The 20,532-nt window shown below is 37.6% G+C and overlaps 1 protein-coding gene across 1 annotated transcript in view; it reads left to right on the top strand.

Annotated features, from left to right (window-relative positions):
- The window catches only part of SERPINI2 (serpin family I member 2), a 31,511-nt gene extending 14,043 nt beyond the window's left edge, over positions 1–17,468 (top strand). The window contains exons 6-9 of the mRNA XM_032407276.1: positions 6,556–6,653; positions 10,762–10,848; positions 13,938–14,027; positions 17,209–17,468. Of these exons, the coding sequence (XP_032263167.1) occupies positions 6,556–6,653; positions 10,762–10,848; positions 13,938–14,027; positions 17,209–17,285 (352 nt within the window). The 3' untranslated portion in view covers positions 17,286–17,468. The remainder of the gene's footprint in view (positions 1–6,555; positions 6,654–10,761; positions 10,849–13,937; positions 14,028–17,208) is intronic.
- Positions 17,469–20,532: the final 3,064 nt, after the last annotated feature.

Raw genomic sequence — 20,532 nt, forward strand, 5'->3', positions numbered from 1 at the left:
CAATTTTCAGTTTTATTACTCAATGCTGTGTTTCTTTCATATCTGGATGAATGCATTAGGCTTTCAAAATGATAACTAAAGATTTTAGTAAAACCAAACAATTTAATCAGCTGTGTTAGTTTCCTAGGGCTTAAAACAACGAGAAATTCATTCTCATAATTCTGGAGGCTAGAAGTCCAAAATCAAGGTGTCAGCAGGGCCGTTCTCTCCGAGACTGTGTGGAATCCTTCCTTGCCTCTACTCAGCTTCTGGTGGCGATCAATCATCTTTGGTGTTCCTCTGCTTTTAGACGCACCACTCCAGTCTTTGCCTCTGTTGTCATGTGGTCATCTCTCTTCACAATGGCATTCTCTTTTCTTATAAGGACGCCAATCATATTGGATTAAGGGCCCCCTCTATTCCATTATGACCTTGGCCTAACTAATTACATCTGCAATGACCCTATTTCCAAATAAGGTCACACCATGAGGTACTAAGAGATAGGGCTTTAACATATGACTTTGGGTAGTGGGGGGCACAATTCAATCTGTAACCCCCACTATACTAAATTCTGTTAGTGTAAAACAAAATAAAAGCCTCTTTAGTAGCAAAATTTAGTGCATGCCAAAGAGAGAAAAAATAATCATAAGAATGCTTCTATATTAGTAACACTAGGAAGGAACATGTGAGTTACTATTTAGATTTTGGTTACTGTTTAAGAAACATTTCTTCTTTCCCTTTGATGTAGGACTAGTTTAGAATCAAGGCCCATAAAACAGAGTATAGTCTAAAAATACTAGAGTGCTTTCTAGAGTTTATTATTTATAACATACCAGATATCTAATTTGGACATTACCCATGTTGGATAGCAGCTAAAATAATCATGTCACTTTGTCTCAATGTAATATGGGATCCTAGAAACATCATAGCAGTCAAAATTCTTCAGGTGGAAGCGTCTGACACACACTTTCTATATATCATATCTTCTCTATATAAGAAACTCTGTGAGAACATGTTTTATGATTATGTGTATGGGCAAAAGTGATTATTTAATACATGCAAAGAAGATAAAGAAGTAACTTTCATTTATATAGCAGTTTAACTTTGTAAAACATTTAATTTAAAGTATTTTAATACTAATGTCCTAATGTTGTGGTTCTATAGTCTGACTTGGTTACATCTTGCATTTCACAGAGAAAGAAACTGAGTCACTCAAAAAGTGACTTGATCAACATTCAACTAAGTGTTGGGAGACAGAATTAGTTCTCACGTCTACTGTCTTACAGCTTTATGCTCTTATTGGTTTGCTATTTCCTAGAAATGTTATGTCCTGTTCAAAAACACAGATTGATTGGGATCCCACTATGGACAAGGAACTGAAACAGATGTAAAACGATATACATGCTCCCTACTGATAAGATGGTTACCACCTAGATGGAGTGGTGCAAGATTTGCACAAGAAATTTATTAACAATATCCAGAAGTAGACAGTAAATATTAAAAGAAAGTTACAATCAGTAAACACTAGGAGATTCATGAAAAAAAGATGGGACAGGGAGCACTAGAAACTAGAGTTGTAAACAAGGGCTTTATGGAAGAGGAAGAACTTGAACAGGGCTTTAAAAGAATTGAGAGGGTTAAGTCCCATATGGAAAGGGGAATTGTTGAAAATTTCCAAGTAAGATAGTGGAATGATTAAGGCAGTGTTTTAGAGAGAGATATTTGGTAGTCACAATGCCTTTGTTCATGACGGGTAACTTGTCTGAATACTCTCCCCACTTCCCACCACCATCCCCATGTTTCTGGATAACTTCTCTTGGTCCTTAAAACCAAGTTTGGGTTTTAGAAAGCTTTTCTGATCTTTTCATTCAAGATAACACAATATCTGGGGTGCCTGGGTGGCTCAGTGGGTTAAGCATCTGTCTTTGGCTCAGGTCATGATCCTGGGGTCCTGGGATCAAGCTTTGAGTTGGGCTCCCTGCTCAGCGGGAAGTCTGCTACTCCCTCTCCCTCTGGCCCTCCCCCCTGCTTGTGCTCTCACTCTCATGCACGCACTCTCTCTCTCAAATGAATAAATAAAAAATCTTTTAAAAAAGAAGATAATATAACATCTTCCCTTTTCCCTGCTGGGAGAACTTCTCCTTGCACCTTGTGTTTATTTCTGCATAGCAGTTATATTAACATTATTATTTCATCTTCCTCAGTGGACAATGAACTTCTTGCAGTCAGAGTTATGCATATTTCCTTTCTGTGACCCCAGCACAAGGCATGAATCTGAAAAATAGTAGTTGTTCACTAAACATTTGTTGCTCTAATCTGAAGAGTTGTGATGTTCAAGATGTGTTAAAGAGGGAAAGAATGAGGCCCAAAAGATCAGTTAAGAAACCCCTGCAGTAATTTGGCACAAAGTAGAGAGTGTTTAAAGGGAACAGGTTCCCTGGGAATAGTAAGGAACTGGTGAAATAGGAAGACATTTATTGGAGTATTGACTAACGAGATATGGGTTACAAAGAAATAAATTGTTTGGAAGTTCTAAATTTGACTTACTAGGAAAATGAGAAGACTGTGATTTCTTATTCTTTTGTGACAGTCCTTAGCTGGGCACTTTGGACTTCTAGAAAGTTCTGTGGTAGACTTCAGAGAGTCCTTGAAGCCCTTGAAACTATTAGTAAGTTTGTATATGTAAGGTTTTACATTTATTTTCCTTCGGAGAGGCTTTGTAGTGGTCAATGAATTCTCAGTGGTCTGGGTCTTTACATTTGTTAAATGCTACAGTTCTATTCAAAGGTATAGTAATAACTAAACAACAGCCATAGTCTTTCTGAGAGATCATTTTTTAAAAATATTGACTGATGTGGCATCTCACAGTATCTTTAACAACTGTTGAAACAAGATCATGGAAAATAGAGCATAATATTGAAGACCAAGCTGTATAACTTTAAGTAACTTACCTAAGATTTTTTTAAACTGTTAAATGGGACAACAATAATATGTGCCTCATGGAGTTATTGTGAGGGTTATATGAAGTACTGTTTATAACATTTTTAGTACTCAATAGTATCTCTTATTATTTTTGTTATTATTCTCACTCAGTTTTAACATATATTGAGCATCCATTATAGTGCCAACACTGTCCTAGGTGCTGCTCCTCTTTACCACAGAGCCTTTAATCTGCCAAATAAATTTGATAGAGATCAACTTCTATACACACATTATGGATGAGGTACAGACCAGTAAACAGCTTGCCCGTGCTTACACAGCTAACATGTGGCAGAGCCGACGTTGCAAGAGTCGGAAAACAGATGCAATGTAGGCAAGCATGAGGGAGAGCACAGAACAGAGCAAGTGTCAGTGACACAATGAGCAGCAAGAGATGTGAAGCAGCTGTGCCAAAGAGACTTTGGAAAAGAGAGAACACCTTCCGGAGGACATGAAGTATGTTCTTACTGGGCTAGAAGTCAATCCCACGTTTGGCCAGCTTTGGATCTCTAAACAGCTGAATGTGAACTGTGTATGGGTGGGGAGAAAAGTGATCTCAGGGTAAATGAAGCTGAATATGAGAACAGAAATGTCATGACCAGCTGTAGTAGTGATTAGAAAATGTTCACTTACTTTAACCTAATGGATACTGATACAAATTGGAATCGAGTTTACATTAAACAGTGTCCAGATACGTTTCGTATGGGACAGAAAGCACTTTTAGCTCAGCCATTGAGGCTAACAGAGTTTTTCATACATACACAGATGCAGACACAGACACATAGATACATATATACAAACACACTCTAGGTAATTAGTCAGAAAGTGACCAAAAACTACCATGTACTCATATAATAGTCTAGGTCCACCACTGTCAGGGATTGTGTTACATTTTTATCCTCATGGGCAGACCTAAGATTTGGTTTGGTTGGCTCTAAACCTGAACGTTCCAAGCATGACTCAAGCCCACTGAATCAAAACCAGGATTCCAAGTATTATGGATGGGGACCCCAAGGGAGACCCATCTAAGACTTTCTGTCAATAAGTAAGAGTCCTGGGTATAAAGGGGAAGGAACAGGCAACACCAATCCACAATAGGGCCTACAGACCAAGAGTGGCTCCATCTTACAATGGAAATTCTAAATTGTTTTCTTCATTTTCTGCACCTGTTACCTGTGTTAAACCCCTTTAAGCCCAGTGGTTCCGTATGGCAGTAAACTGATAATAGATACTGTTTACATATGCTAAAACATTCATTTTATGATTACTTAATTGTTAATTGTCTATTCAGTCTCTTTGCTGATTATTCTTTTATCTTTAGATGTATTCTTTAGACAATTTTAGATGAGGGTCAAGGAAAAGGGGAAATGAACCACATCTAAAATAAATATTAAGTCTCACAAAATTTGAAAGAGGCACATAATTAACATTGTATATATATTGATTGAGATTATGATTTCAAATTATATTTTGATTAGAAGGCAATGTGGGTTAGCACATTAACTTTGACTTGGAATGGCCCTGAATTTGAATCCCAGCTTTGTCTCCTATCTTGAACTTGAGCCTGGAAATCAACCTCTTCAATCTTCCACTTTCTTAATTAATGGGAATAATGCTAACTTCCCTGGGTTTTTGTGAAGATTAAAAACTATAATCTGTATTAAGTGTCTAACACATGGAAGTACTACTTCACACCTGGCAATTCATGACTCCAGTAATTGCGGATAATTAGAAATTGGCTGTATATTATACTTTTATTAAATGGTTGAATGAGTTTCTATTGCTGTAGGTTTCGTTGGACTACATTATAAGCAGGACTGTAGCTTAAATGACTCTCCACTGATAATTAGGCATTATTAAAAGTTGTAATAAGTCTTGCAGTATTCTTGTCATTATCCTAAAACTATTCTGCTAAAAATAGCCAATTTTTAGGTGAACTAGAACATTTATTTTCCACCTTTTAGATGCCTACACTCCATTTAGTTGTTAAAAAGAGTGTAGTAATAAAAACAGGGAAAAAAGTGGAAAGATGTCAAAACCATCAGGCTGCATTATCTTTCTTAGCTGGAAGTGAAAAGAAAGAAGTTGAAAACAGTGGCATAATGCGAGCTATTTTCACTACCAGTAGATTTTAATGCCCATGTTGTGTCCATCCTCAGGACTCTGAATAAGTTCATATTTTCCGAAAGTACATAGTATTTTACCAAGATATAATTCAGGCCCAGTAAATCTCTGCCATAGCATGTTCATTTTTTTTGAAGAATTATAATTGACAAACTGAGGGTTTTAGAGGGGAGGTGCGTGGGGGGATGGGTTAGCCCGGTAATGGGTATTAAAGAGGGCACATATTGCATGGAGCACTGGGTGTTATACGCAAACAATGAATCATGGAACACTACATCAAAAACTAATGATGTAATGTATATTGACTAACATAACATTAAAAAAAAAAAAAAGCTTGTTCAGTATTTGGCAACTAAAACAGTGATCTACTTGGACTGATTGCTTGAGCTAATTTCCAGGCCTGGGTATGGGCCTAGCTCTTAGCTAAGCAAGGATCCTGTCCTTGACCAGCCTTGTGTGGAGAGCACAGGGGCAAATGCCCATCTGTTCACAGACTGAGCTCCTTAGGCAGGGCTTGTCCTGGAATTTCACTGATGGAAGAAATATACAGAACTCCCTGTTCTTTTCTCTCGTAAAGTTTCCAACCTGGTTTTAAAAAGCACATTGATGCTTCTGGCATCTCTAAAGTCAGTAAGTACTAGCTTTTCTTTTTTCTTCCTTTTTAGTGAAATGATAAACAGATTCAGTATTCTGTTAACTTGGAATCATAGATCAGCCTGTGAGAGTCTTTGAGATTCTCTGGTTAGGGTCTTCAAGTCAGGGAGATTGAGGTTTGAAGATTTGAGTGGAAGCTAGAGTCCTAACTTTGGGCCCTGCATAAGAAGTAGTGGCCAGCAACTTTTTTTCCCTCCTATAATTTTTTATCTTTTATTTTGTTTTAAGAAATTTAATTCCCTTTCTATCTTTTACCCTTTTTACAGGACCTATTGGGAAGATAGTAGGTGTGTCCATAAATTGAAGGAAGTCACATCAGCTGTGACAATGGAAGGATAGCAGATTATTAACGTCTGTCTGTGCTTCAGTAGCCAACAATCTCCTCCAAGGGCTGTTGGCTTCTCTTCCCCTTCCATGGTATTTTGGATGTATGCCAGGAACCATCTTTGATGGTGTGAAAAACCAGAGTATATACAGTTGCTGGAGGGAAACTTTACTTTTCTAGGGAAGGAGCCAAGCAATTGAAAACTTAGAACTCTCACCCTGTTTTGTTAGATAATTATAACTTCAGAAAATATAGTATTTTCTTCCCTCCTCCCACGAGCCATTTATCTGGGAAGCAAATTATTAGCAACTTCAGAACTGCTCAGTGGAGCTGGGGGAAAATGGTATTATACATATGAGGAAATGCAATTGGGATAATGAAAACAAAAGATTTCACATTATAATTTCTTCCAAGTCATCCATTTTGTAGCAAACCTTTTGGTAGCAAATGTATACAGTTTTTCAAGAATTTTCCTCTTCATTTTTTTTTAACAGATTCAAAGTAGAACAAAAATTAGACTTCAAAGAAGCTTTGTATTCTTTGAATATAACTGAGATATTTAGTGGTGGCTGTGACCTTTCTGGAATAACAGGTAGTGTGATAAATAATTCTTATATTATTATGTTAATATGTTTTCTTAGTAACTCTGTCAACTGACTGATCTGAAAGAGCATTCGGCCCCAGAAAATACATACACACCCGGTGACTAAATGTCAGAGTCATGTTGAGCTGTCTGTAAACAAGCACTTTATTTTGTATTTAAGTCACTCTCCTTAAAGAAAGTCAGAAAGCATTTTAGAATGTTCGATAAGCCTTCTAAACATGCTTGTTATAAAACTATGTAGGTAAAGTAGTATACGGGCTTTTATTTCAGCCCTGTTCGGATTTCCTTATCTGAATAATGGGAATTACAACTTTGGGGCTCTCATCTACGTGGAGCTAATAAAACTCTTATAAACCAATTTGCAAATGTTAATTTGGTAATATTGGAGCCCATGAAATCGGCATCCACAAGCTGCTGGATGATGAACACAATCTAGAAATTGTAATGCCACAGCTTGCAGATTTAGCTTGAGACTAACAACACATCTGAGGAGATGGAGCTTTTATGCTAACTCACACCTGGGAAACTCCACATGGCTAAGATGCTCACTCACACAACAAAGCCCAAGACAGTGTTTTATTTTTTCTTGTCTTGGCAGTATCCACTAGTTGAAAAATATCTAACTAAAGAGAAAAAAAAAGATGGACAAAGAGGGCCAATTTGTCCCCAAGTTTCTTACCCTCTTTTAAATGCAGTCTTCTGTTTTATTAAAAAAAAAAAAAAAAAGGCCTAACAATACAAGCCTGTCTGTCTGATGGGGTTTTGTATCATAACATGGAAATATTGTGTATTCCTATATAAATATCTGGGCTTTGGAGAAGTATTCATTAATTTATTCACTCATCAATTATGTGGGTAAATGAATAGAATGAGCTTTCCTGATGGAGGAGGTGGGTGGGGTACACTGGTGACAGATGTTCATTATTACCTTCACACATGATTTAGCTACTTGTTCGCACGCTGACAGAGACATCTGACTTCTCTGACAATTTCATCGGCATCAAGAATGAGGCAGTCAACATTAAATACTGCAACAGCACGCTATCTAAGTGTACCCCGGAACACAGCCATCTCGCCAACCTAACATCAACCAACCCATTTTTCAAGCACTTCTTCCTGTTAGCCTTCTTTCTGGCCTTCAGATGCTCACTCGCTATAAGCAGGCATTTCAAGCAGCCACTCGCTCTACAAATCTCCAGCAACTGGTGACTTCTATAAAATCTCCTTTTATAGGCAGGTTTATCACGAGAATACCTCCAAAACTCTTTATAAGAGAATTTGTGCAAGAGAATAACTTCCAACAGCGAAAAACAAACATCCAACATTTTCTGCTCTTTCTCTCCTGAGTTGCCTATTTGAGTTGCTTTAACTACTTTGGTTCTATCTTCCTGCCAGAAATAAAATAGCCAGGGCCATCACTGGTACTACATCTGGTCTTCAGGAGAACAGTAAATTCCCTGCTATCCCTATTTATCACTCGTGCAGTAAACAGTCTCTAAAAGCTACTGCGAACGAGGCTAACACTAGTGCTGTGGGATATTTACACAGGAGCTGCTATCCTATACTCCTGTAATTCACAAGCTTTGAATGAAATGTTTTCAGACAGTTACTTTTGGAAACTTGGAGATGAATATTTGGCTTTACACTGCTATTACTTCTTGTGGTTACCTTTAGTAAAATATTTAAGCTTTCTGGGCCTCAGCTTTCTAATTCGTTAAATGAGATAACAAATTGTAGTGGTGAAAATAATTGAAAGAATGTATGTAGTTCACCTCGTTCCATATCTGGCACGTAATAGATACTAAGTAAATGGTAAATATATTAAAAAAAAAACCAACAAGTGGGTCTATGGCACATTAATATTTACTTGGACATCTTCTAGCAAAGCTGTAGAAGGTTTCTTGTCCCCTTAATTTGACAGAGACATACTTGGAATTTTCATAGAAAAGGAGAAAAATTATTACAAACCTGAAGAAATCAGTGACTTTATGGAGTCCAGATTCCTTGTTCCAGTCTATTAGCTGTCAGGTCCCGTTCTTTTCCCAAGATCAGGTCCTCTTCGTGGTCAGACCGGATATATGAGACCAGAGGCTCAGCATGGAGTCCCTTGATCTGGTATTAGTGCTAAACCGGGTGAAATTTCCCACTGCACCCCAACATGCTTTTTATTCTTCACTCTTGGCTTGGCATGGGTCTTTAGGTCAGCAGCTCTGGGCTCCGTATGTAAATCCTGTCTTACTCTAGGCAGTCCTCGGGAAAGAACTTGCTTACTTGCCTGATCTTGTAGCACACCATTCTCTTGCATTTCAAGATGTGCATGCCCCCTCTTCTGCATCTTATTTGTTTCTGTCGCTGGACATATTCATATCCATGATTTATTTGTTTGACAAATATTTATTGGAAGCCAGCTACATGCCAGGCAGTTTTGTAGGGATGCATAAAATGGACAAAAGTTCTGCTTCTAGTGAAGTTTACATCTGCTGATGAATAATTAATAAGCAATTCGTTAATTAAATGGAGAGGTGATGGATGCTGTAAGTGAACTAAAATAGCATTATGGAATAAATGGTGATTAGGTCAGATACAGGCAGAATTAGAAGACTGGGTTGGGAAGTAACATTTTTGTTGGGACCTAAAGAACAACAGAGCCAGTCAGGGAAAGTTCTGGGGAAGAGGGTTTTAAGCAGAAGGAGAGTTAGGGCTAAGGCCTTGATACTTGACCTTGAGCTGGAGCTACTGGATGAGGAGAGGAAGGTAGCAGATGAGGATAAGAGGTATTCAGGGGCCCAGATAAAGTGATCACAAGCAATTTGGAGTTTATTTTTAGGAAGCCATTTTTTTAAAAAGATTTTATTTATTTATTTGGCAGAGAGAGACACAGCGAGAGAGGGAACACAAGCAGGGGGAGTGAGAGAGGGAGAAGCAGGCTTCCCGCTGAGCAGGGAGTCCTACGTAGAGCTCGATCCCAGGACCCTGGGATCATGACCTGAGCCGAGGGCAGACAGGCAGACGCTTAACGACTGAGCCACCCAGGTGCCCCAGGAAGCCATTTTTTATGCAAATATCCCTTTGGAGACTTCTCTTTCTCTTGCCTGAGGGGCTTTACTTCTCTGTGAGCTGCCAGAGCTGGTTCCCCACTACTGTAAGGAATTTCTTCCCGAATCCTTGTAAATCTGGTGGTTTTGGTGGAGTCTGCCTGGTCCCATCAGCTTTCTCTCCCAAGAGAAACAAAGCTCTTTTTTATCCTTTGTCTTCAAGTTTCCAGTCCCATCGTCCTTCCTCCACTTTCTGGCCACCACTGAACCCGGGAGCATGTTCCTATTGTCTCTTTGAGGCACACTGTCAGATCTGAGTGGTCCTGACACAGCGGGAGTGGCTGATGGCTTCTGAACTCATGGCTTCACTTTCCCCTTCTCAAGGAGACTATCCCTGCAGGTCACAAGATCAGAAACGCTTCACACAGACAGCAGTTCCACCAAGGGGAGAAGCGGGGCATGTTCTCTCAGCTTGTATCCACACTGGAACAGAATGTTGTAAGACGCTCTCTGACACTGAGGAATTTGACAGGTTTTAAAGCATAGCTCTGAAGTGATTTGGTAACAGATGACACAAAAGCTCTTTAGACTTTCATAGCCTCACCAGTCTTGAAAGAAAGTAAATTTTGTTTTAAAGTCAGATCAAAACTGAATACAGAATTCAAAAGGCAAGTTGGCTTTGAGGTTGAATACATAGGGTGGGATTAATTCAAATCTGTAAAGCCTTTTTCATCTTGTCTGTAGACCATAGCGAAGCGGGGCAAAACCTTCTGTCCGTACAAATATTTCACTTAGTGGGATACCTGATTTGAGGCTTATCCCCTTCTATCTTTGCCTTTGTATCTGGGCTACACTTGATCTCTCTCTATGGGTCTCTGTATCATTTCTGCAAGAGCTAAACTACCTTCCACCTCTAGCAAATTAACTAACTTGGGAAGAATTTGTTATTGTTTTTTTTCCTAGAAATTTCTTTGTTCATTTGAAAATGTAATTAACACGGGACCTAGTAAGTAATGGCTCTGAGTTCTAATCCTTAAATACACTTTCCTATTTTCCAACAGACTCAGCTGAAGTGTTTGTTTCCCAAGTCATGCAACACGTTTTTTTTGAGATAAATGAAGACGGCAGTGAAGCCGCAACATTGACTGGTAGGACAAATGGTTTCACAACCAGCCAAGAGGAAAGACTGGGGGGGAAATGTGCAGCGTCAGGACATTGGCATTTCTGCATGACTCTGACCTCCTGTTTCCTTCCTACTGTCCCCTACACTGTAGGAAGAAAAGAGAAATTGGTTGTATAAGCTATTTCTGCGTCTCTGCAGGTGCTGCTTAATAAAAAGGCCAGGGAAGGGATTTGATTAGGACTTGAGGCCTACCTACTAATATTGGCTTTTTTGTAAATTGCATTTTACCTGCCAATCAGGAGATAGGACCTGTGGAGGAAACTTCCTGTTCAAACATGAAATCATTATTGTTCAGGAATGCTTACTCTTAGGTAATTGTATTAATTTCCTTCTTTTATTACACCAAGCAGGCCCCTACTTTTCTAATATGGTTTTTGTCATTATCTATACAGCAGTGCCTCTCAAAGTTAGCTGCCCATTAGAATCACCTGGAAAGCTTTTTAAAATCCTATGCGCAGTCTATCCCCCAAAATTAAATTAGTAAATTAATTAAATTAGTATCTCTGGAGGTGAAATCCAGACTCTAGCATTTTCTTACATTTCCCTAAGTGATTTCCATGTACATCCAAGGTCGGGAACCAGAGCTCTGCGGTGGCTTGCGGCCCGTCCTCGCTACTGCAAGTCAAATGTAGTGTGTAGACGTGGCAGCAACATCACTTGGGAGCTTGTTGGAAATGCCAACCCTCAGGCCCAACGCTGGAACTACTTAATCAGAATCTGTGTTTTTTCCAAGGTCCCTAGGTGATTTGTGCGCAATTTTACAGTTTGTGATCCACTCCTTTATGATAGATTTTCTTGAATAAATGGCATTTTGAATAGTATCTATGCTGCATACAAGCAATCCTCAAAAAATAATTGGAGGAAATTTAATTAGAAATGCAAAAGCGACTTTAATGAATGTCTCATAAGTCTATTTTAATTCTTCAGACTCTTGTGATTTTAGCCAATATGTAAAAGATATGCACCCTTTAAATGGTCTTATTGATAAATTTCTATAAATGTATATCCGTGTTGTTAATTTCTCGGTTAATTTGTAATACTATGTAGTGTCAATGGATTTTGACACGTGGATGGGTCACACTGGACTCCCGCTACTGTTCTGTCATCTCCCAAAGGACTTGGCATTGCTGTGCTCAAGGAACTTAGATCGGAGAGCACGGGCTAGTTCAGTCTTGGAGAAATAAAAAAGTTGCCTTGGATGAAGTTGTTGGCCTATGTAGACAAATTTTCCAGCTGCTTTTACATAAGAGTCTTTACAGATCATCGTCTGATTCTCTCATTATATTGATGAAGAAAGAGGCCCATGACATGAAGTGGTTTGCCTAGGGTCATACTATTAATTGACAGCTCAGTTTGTACTCTAATCAGGTTCTCTGACTTCAGGTTCAGAGCTCTTTCGACTATCACCCACTGCCTCTAATTTAAGTCTAGAGTTCTCTAAGAAGGGCTAACAGTCATTAAGGGATCAGCAGTGACCCTGATGTGTTACACATCAGAAGAGTTCTCAGTGTGAGTATTTTGACTTTCAGGCATCTGCTCAGTGGATGCTCAAGAACCAAAAAAAAAAAAAAAATCTCAAGTGTTCACCCAAGTGAGAATGGGAATGACACTGACTATACTTTTTTGTATTCTCTCATCAGTTCAGATATAAGTCTCTATTCACTGGTAATTTGGGCATCGTAGCCCTGATATTGCAGGTAGGAGAGTGCCATGCATTTTATATTACTAAGGTTATGCTTGATTCTGAAGGTGATCAGAATATGCCACCCCCAAATAAGCCACTTTGTCTGAAGGGTTCTTGTGAGCTGAAGAAAATGGAGAAAGAGCACAGGAAAAAAAAAAGAGCTCTCTACTCTCCCCCGATCTGCCTATAAGCAGGGCATAAATTTCCCTTGTGAAGGTGTCTCTCCTCCTCTCTTGCATATCAGAAGGAGAATAACCTTTATCACAAGAGATGCAAGTTGGCACTGAAGTGAGTCTACATAACAAACCTTACTAAATAACCCTCTTATACTATTAATTTTTCCCATATATTTACCTTCCCACAATTTATTGCCCCTTTTTCGGTCTAGTCACTTCTCCACAATTTACTACCCTTTGTTAAAAAGGTAGATAAGCTCTCAAGCCTAACATTTTGGGGGGATATTTACTTCTTTTCTGTGAAGCTCCTTTGGGGTTATAGAATAAACCATTTCTTCTGTTAATCTAGCTTTTGTCAGTTTAATTTGCATACCCCAGTTACAAAGAGTGTAGAGGATATTTTTCCTTCTCTACCATTATTTTTCAGTTCTGATCATTCCTGTTGCATTTTTAAAAATGATTTTCACGAGTCTGAAAAAAATTTGTACAAAATCATTGCATTATTGGTAAAGGAAACATCTGAATTGAGTGTAGAAATATTTAATTTAAAAAGAAAAAAAACCCAGCCATTTAAGTTTATCCACTCTAAATGTCGGCAAGTTCTACAATGGAGCCACATGATATAAATTATTATAGTAAATAATTATTAAGGCAACAAATCTCTTCTTCTAACCACATAATAAAAATCCCATAATCATTCACAGCACAAATCCTAAAAGCTCTGAGCCCACAGAATAATTCTGGAAAAGTTAAAAAAAAATAAATTTGAACTCGGATGTGATTACCACAAGCCTGGAGAATAGAAATGAAATGCAAACATATCTGGATAGGAATTAAAAGTTGAAACATTAGAAGAATAAATCATATAATGTAAATAAAAAGTAAGCAGAAAATTACTGTTTAAAAGAACTTTTTCAACTGCTTTCACTAAATTGAATCTAGTATCTGACTTTCTTCTTCATTGAGCATAAATGTGAAGTTAGAATTATTCCTTGAATAATCCACTATTTGTTCTTTTGCTCTTTGATTTTAAATTTATTCCAGATTTCTCTGTATTTTGAAAATGGTTATTTTTCTACATGTTAACTCATCAGATGAAATGTCTTTTCCTGTCTACAAAAAGTATTATGGATATATTTTCTTTTTTCATCCTTTAATGTGCACATCTAGATAAGTATTGTCTCTATTTCATAGGTATGCACATCCCTGTGATCATGAGTCTGGCTCAAAACCAATTTATAGCAAATCATCCATTTCTGTTTATTGTGAAGAATAACCCAACAGGTATCTTTTCTAGTATTCTCTGGGGGAACTGCTTGAGTCAAACAGACCTAGTTCTAGTCGCTATTTGTAATCTACATATCTGAGATCATTTATCCTTTCAATGTATTGAATCTGTTTCCATTTTTCAATTTATTCTTTCAGTGGGCTATTTAGTGAATGCCTCTTTTTATTCCAGGCATTGTATTTTAAGAGGTGACAGGGGCCTAAAATAGGGCATTGGTAGTAATAGCTACCAACACAGCTATTATTATATGCTAGCAATTTTAAAGACCTATCTCTAAAGGTAACACCATTCCAACAGGTTAGCTATTTGAGCAATGACAACAGAGAAGCTCAGAGAGAAGTTATATAATTTGTCTAAAGTCATATGGCTGGAGAGTGGCAGAGTGGAAATAGGACTTGTTTGTCTCAGAAGTCAACTCTCCATGATGCTGCAAGAGGAATAGAAATGGGGAGTTGCACAATTGTGAAGGTTTCAGAAGTAAATTCCAAAAGAACAAGTGACTAGCTATATTCTCTGAGTGGGAGAGAGAGGTCAAATATAATTACAAATCTCCAGTGTGGGCAGTTGATGAAAGATGATGCAGTTAGCTACAAAAGGTAGAGGTAGGTGTGGATTGGACTGCATTTGACACAAAGGCAACATGTGGAGTATTTGGCCACATGCTCTGCACACTATATCAGCATCCCTAGAGACTGACAGTGTGAACTTGGGTGTTAGACTTGGCTCAAGTCCTAGCTCTGTTAATTAATGGTTGTAAGACAAGTCAATGATATTTCCTAAGCCCTATTTTCTCCACCTCCTATTTAAACATAATATTAGTACTCATCTCTTAGAGTTAAAAGAATATATGAAGCCTGTAAAACCATGCCTGGCACGTACTGTTCATTATGAATAAGTCAATAATTATGAATGAGGGACTGATTGAATACATGAAGGAAGGAAGGAAAATGGAGAAGTTTGTATAAGTTGGGTTACATGGAAAAGAGACATAGTTAATTTTAGATCTGAATCTGTTAGATTAGCTAATGGTACTGATATTATTGGCCTCCTGAAGGATATACCACTCTCTCTTTTAAGGCTCCATGAAACCAGTGCTGAGTGACCCTTCTGAAAGTTACATCTTGGAAACAATGAGATAGTTTTAGATATGCTGAGATTGCATTAACACAACTTCAATTCCAGTGGTGGATGTGTCAGTGTTAAAGGATATTCTGAGTGTGTCATTTGATCTATGCATGCTTAACCTTTGGATAACTCTAATTTCTTACAATTAGTATGTAATTATCGAGTATGGAGAATTGAAAGAAATGAAGCTGCATTGGACATCAATGCACAAGGAAATAATGGCATTTAGAATAATGTTGTTGGATTCTCTGTTTATAAAGTTGATGATCAAGGCCATGTAATTGCTACCAGTTAAACAGCAGTGAAAATTCTAATCCCCAAATAATCCATTTATTTATTTATATGTGATAATGCTTAACTATCAGACCTTAATGACAATTTCTACTGTCTCATGATCTTTATTGTAATGAGACTTTCTAAACTAGGGTTACTCCCTTAAAGTATTGTTTAAAACGAATGGCTACTCATTTATCGGGGGCTGTATGTTGTTGCCATATAAAATGTAGAATGGGCCATTATCTTAAGACGATACACATTCGGTGGTTTATTTATTTTTCTCTCACAAATGAACTGAGCAAATCATTGCAATTGACAAAAATGGTGCCTTAGCATAGCATAGTAAACTACTAAGTGGCTTAATGCTTTACATAAAATATATTCATTTGACGATTACTGAAGTAAGAGGGTGAATGGTTTTAGATTTAGTATAATCAATTTTTATCAGATTTAAAATTTTCTTTCGGTCAAACAGTCCTCTTGGGCAAAATCCAAACATTATTTGTATTTTTCTACCACGTTAGTTTTATATTTCAGTATATTTACCCAAACCTCTTACTAAGCTGAACTTCCAAGGAAATGAAGAGCATTTTTTCTACTTTCAGGCTGAGGGGGTAGGCCAGTGTTGGAGACTTCCAAACAAAATTGTGAAAGATGCTATATGAAATGTGCAATTTCTCAGAAAATGAATCATGATTCTGAAACTGACAGTACTCCACACACAATAAAACAAATAGTGTTTAAAACTCTTTACGGTTTTGGGTTGAAAGAAGAAGCAGACTGCAGGATATACATTAAGAAATCTTTCTTCTAGGCTATTGGCTTTGGTTATGCTAGTGTATTTTAATATTAGGAAGTAAAAGTTGTTGTAGACATATATTGGTTAAATATTGAGGACACCTCTTTGAGAAGGGGGAATGTAGAGAAAAATGGAAACAATAATGATTTCTGTTTCAGCCTGCCTTTCTATCCATTGCTGTTATGTCCAGGGAGAGTTCACTAATCCATCCAATTTAATGGAGAGTAGATTGGTGACTGCATAAGGACTCCATTCAGATACATATATCTGTAAGGAACGTAAAAGTCAAGGCAACCCTTGGCATTGATCCATTCAAGCCACTTCTCTCACCCTAGTTGAAAAGAAAGGTGAATGGATTTTGACACACCCTTTATTTCTGTTTTGTCCTCTAGTTGTTAGTTCCTTTTTACTCGCAAACACAGAAAGGCTGGATTCAGGTGTTTACATTTCTGCTGTATACAATATCACCTCAGTGAGGATTTGGAAAGCACTAGCAATAGAAAATATTGTCTTTTGCCATAAGCTTTGCTTCAGAGCTGAAAGAGGACATCTGAGAAGCTGCTACCTTAACCCTAAGGGCTTACGTTACAGGCATAAAACGATGACTGCTAATGCCTTAAATTTTATCTCCACCATGTTCATCACCATTTCATTATGTTGTGTTTGCCAGAGTCTCTATATTTAGAAGAACACCTCTCTGCCACTTTATTTTTGCCTTCCTATATGAAAAACAGGACTAATGCATTTTCCATGACAAGCTGTTGTTGGTGTTAATTTACTTCATAAATTACCAGAAAATGATGAATAATGATATAATTATGTATTTTAGACAAAGGAGAGGGTTTTGCTGTTAGACGTTACCTATTTATCTTATACAGAGAAAAAGACTAAATGATCTCTTAAAATATTCAGAAAGACTAATTATTGTCAACTTTTTTCTCCAGAAATTCCTAGTTGTGTTTTTTTTCTTTTCCTAGAATCAATTTTGTTTATGGGAAGGGTGACAAATCCTGACACCCAAAAGATGAAGGGAAGAGATTTAGATTCACTGTGATTGAAAAGAACAGCCTCAGAATATAAGATGATTCCTGAAAAATAGTTGATTGGCAAAATAGCATCATCGTGCAAGTATTTTCTACGTATCTTTTTCTGTTTTAACTGTACCTGTATTAATCTGTACTGATATAGACCTGTATTAATGAATAAGTGAAATTATTAATAAATGAATTTATTCATTAATGTTTCTGGTCCTAATGTTTATTCATTAATGTTTCTATATCAGTTTTATAAAATCTATATGAATCAAAAGCAGTGAACTTACATAAAATATTACAATTAATATGTTAGAACAATCTTGTCTAAGATATTTTGATACCAAATTTCTATCTTAGATATCAAAGTCTCTGTATTCCTAAAAAACTGGGCCATCTGACCCCCAGGCACAGCAGCATTATCCAGACCACGCAGAAGTAAGGTCAAGAGACAGAGTGGGCATGGTATGTGTCTCTCTGGGGGCCACTTAAGATAGAGAGATCTAGTATCCACGACAGCAGATGAGCTTTGAGTATTTTACTAATCTTAACTTAATCTTTTGTTTTGTTTTTATTTTAATTCCTATTAGTTCACATACAGTGTTATATTCATTTCAGGTGTACAATATAGTGATTCAGCACTTCCATACATTACCTGGTGCTCATCATGATAAGTGCCCTCCTTAATCCGCATCACCTATTTCATTCATCCCCTCACCCACTTCCCCTCTGGTAACCATCAGCTCGTTCTCTATAGTTAGGAGTCGGCTTCTTTGTTTGTCTCTCTCTCTCTTTTTTGATGAATGGATAAAGAAGATGTGAGATATATATATATATATAGATCGATATATATATATATACATATATATATATACACAGTGAAATATTATTCAACCATAAAGAGAATGAAATCTTGCCATTTGCTATGACATGAATAGAGCTAGAGTATCATGCCAAGTGAAATGAGTCAGAGAAAAAGAAATACCATATGATTTCACTCATATGTGGAATTTAAGAAACAAAACAAATGAGCAAAGGGAAAAATCTTAACCTAATCTTAACTCCATATATTAACATTTAATATTTGCCATTGTTTTAATACCTTTTGGGACGTATCTATTTTCTGATTTATGCTTTAAACATGTATAAGAAAGTAAAATAATGAGAACTTCTATAAAGTTTTCCCATGCATGAAAGTGACAGCTCAATTAGTGTGATTTAGGAAGCTGACCTTCCAAGATTTTATAACACTGAACTAAGGAAGTGTTAGAGCCAAGATTGTAATCTGTAAAGATTAAATGCAGAACCCTTTCTCTGAATACTCGGAAATGTCAGATCCAAATATTCAAAAGAATACTACATTCCAATGACTTGATATAACGTGTTTCACACTTTTTCCGTTTTCATGTTAATGATGTAGAGTATCCTTTGGTTGGTTTGTCTGGCAAGTCTTAGCAGAGAATTTCATGATAATGGCTACCCATTGTTGAGCTCTAATTATGTGTCACGCACTGAAGTAAGCACTTTATCTACATTATGTTAAACATACTAAAAACTCTGTGGGATAATAATACCCACCTTCCAGATGAAAAAACAGAGGCTCAAAGATGTCATATAAACTAGTTAAGGACACATAGCAAATAAATATGGTGATGTTCACAGTATTTCCAAGTTTGAAGCCAAGACTATCTGAGTGAGAAGCCTGTGACCATAATCTCTGAATTATAATCCCTTCTACTTAAATCCTTTTTTTTTTTTTAGGATTTATTTATTTATTTTTAGAGAGAGAGAGAGAGAAAGACAGAGAGAGCAGGGGGAGGGGCAGAGGGAGAAGGAGAGAGAGAATCCTCAGGCAGACTCCCACTGAGCACGGAGCCTGATGTGAAGCTTGATCCTAGGACCCTGAGATCATGACCTGAGCTGAAATTAAGAGTTGGCTGCTTAACCGACTGAGCCACCCAGGCACACCCTGTGTAAATCATTTAAAGTAGTGAAGGTCTTCCCCTGAAACATTGTGCTGTCTAGTCTCCAAAGTCTAGATTTCTGTCTACAGAAAAACCTAGAACAATACTCAAGACATTATGAAAACAACTTTATAATTAATTATGATTGCTTAAAACCATAATGTAATTGAAAGCAATATTCATTTTTCTGGACTGTCAACTTGAGCTTACTTAGCTATAGCGCAGCAAATGCTAATCTATATGTTAATGATATACCACAAGTTTGTTGCTCTTCATGGAACGGGTTTAAAAATATGCTTCCTCAATTCAGGAAGAAGAGGAATAATAGGCTGTTAAGAGGATAGTAGTTTTATTCTGGCCTCTCCGAATTCCTGTTTCCCTTGGATTGCTTGAGTCTTAGGATCCTCTTCCATGTGTAACATGTGAGTTTGCTCTGGAGATTTATTTATTCTTTCCACAAATATTGAGCTTCCACCATGATCCAGGCACTGCTGTAGAGACCAGGGATATAGCAGTGAACAAATATGACAGGGTCTCTGCCTTCATGGAGCTGTCATTTTATTGGTGGCAGAAGAACCATAACCAGTGAACAAATAAAACAGGATAAGGAATTAAGAAGGGTTTTATATTTTTTTTAAGATTTTTTATTTATTCATTCGAGAGAGAGAGAGAGACAGAGAGAGCCCACGCAGGGGGAGAGGCAGAGGGAGAAGCAAACTCCTCACTGAGCAAGGAGTCTGACTTGGGACTCGATCCCAGGACCCTGGGATCATGACCTGAGCCGAAGGCAGACGCTTAACCGCTTGAGCTACCCAGGCGTCCCAAGAAGGGTTTTATAAATGAGACAGTGTAATAAGGAGACTGCCCAAGTTTCACTTTAAGTAGTTTTTTTCATAATATGTTCCTCATATATTTGCTTTTCTTCACTAAGATCTGCTAAACATCTGCTTCAGGTTCCCTGCGATGGAGCCTGACTTCGCACTGTCAGGGTTTTTCTTCTCCGATTTCATGCTCTGCACCTGGTAGGTGTTACTTGCCTTGCAGAAGGAGAGTGTTTAAGCTCCTCATAGAAGAGAGGGCAGGGGCACCCCGGTGGCTCAGTCAGTTTAGCGTCCGCTGTGGCTCTGGTCATGATCCTGGAGCCCTAGGAGCCCAGTGTCAGGGTCCCTGCTCAGCAGGGATCTGCTTCTCCCTCCCCCTCTAACCCTCCCTCTCTGCTCATGCTCTTTCTGTCTCTCAAATAAATAAATAAAATCTTTAAAAAAAAAGAAGAAAGTGTAGCTTTCTGATATGGGTTCAAGCTGAA

The sequence above is a fragment of the Phoca vitulina genome, unplaced genomic scaffold (genome assembly GCF_004348235.1).
Source record: "Phoca vitulina isolate PV1807 unplaced genomic scaffold, GSC_HSeal_1.0 scaffold8, whole genome shotgun sequence".
Taxonomy (NCBI): Eukaryota; Metazoa; Chordata; class Mammalia; order Carnivora; family Phocidae; genus Phoca; species Phoca vitulina.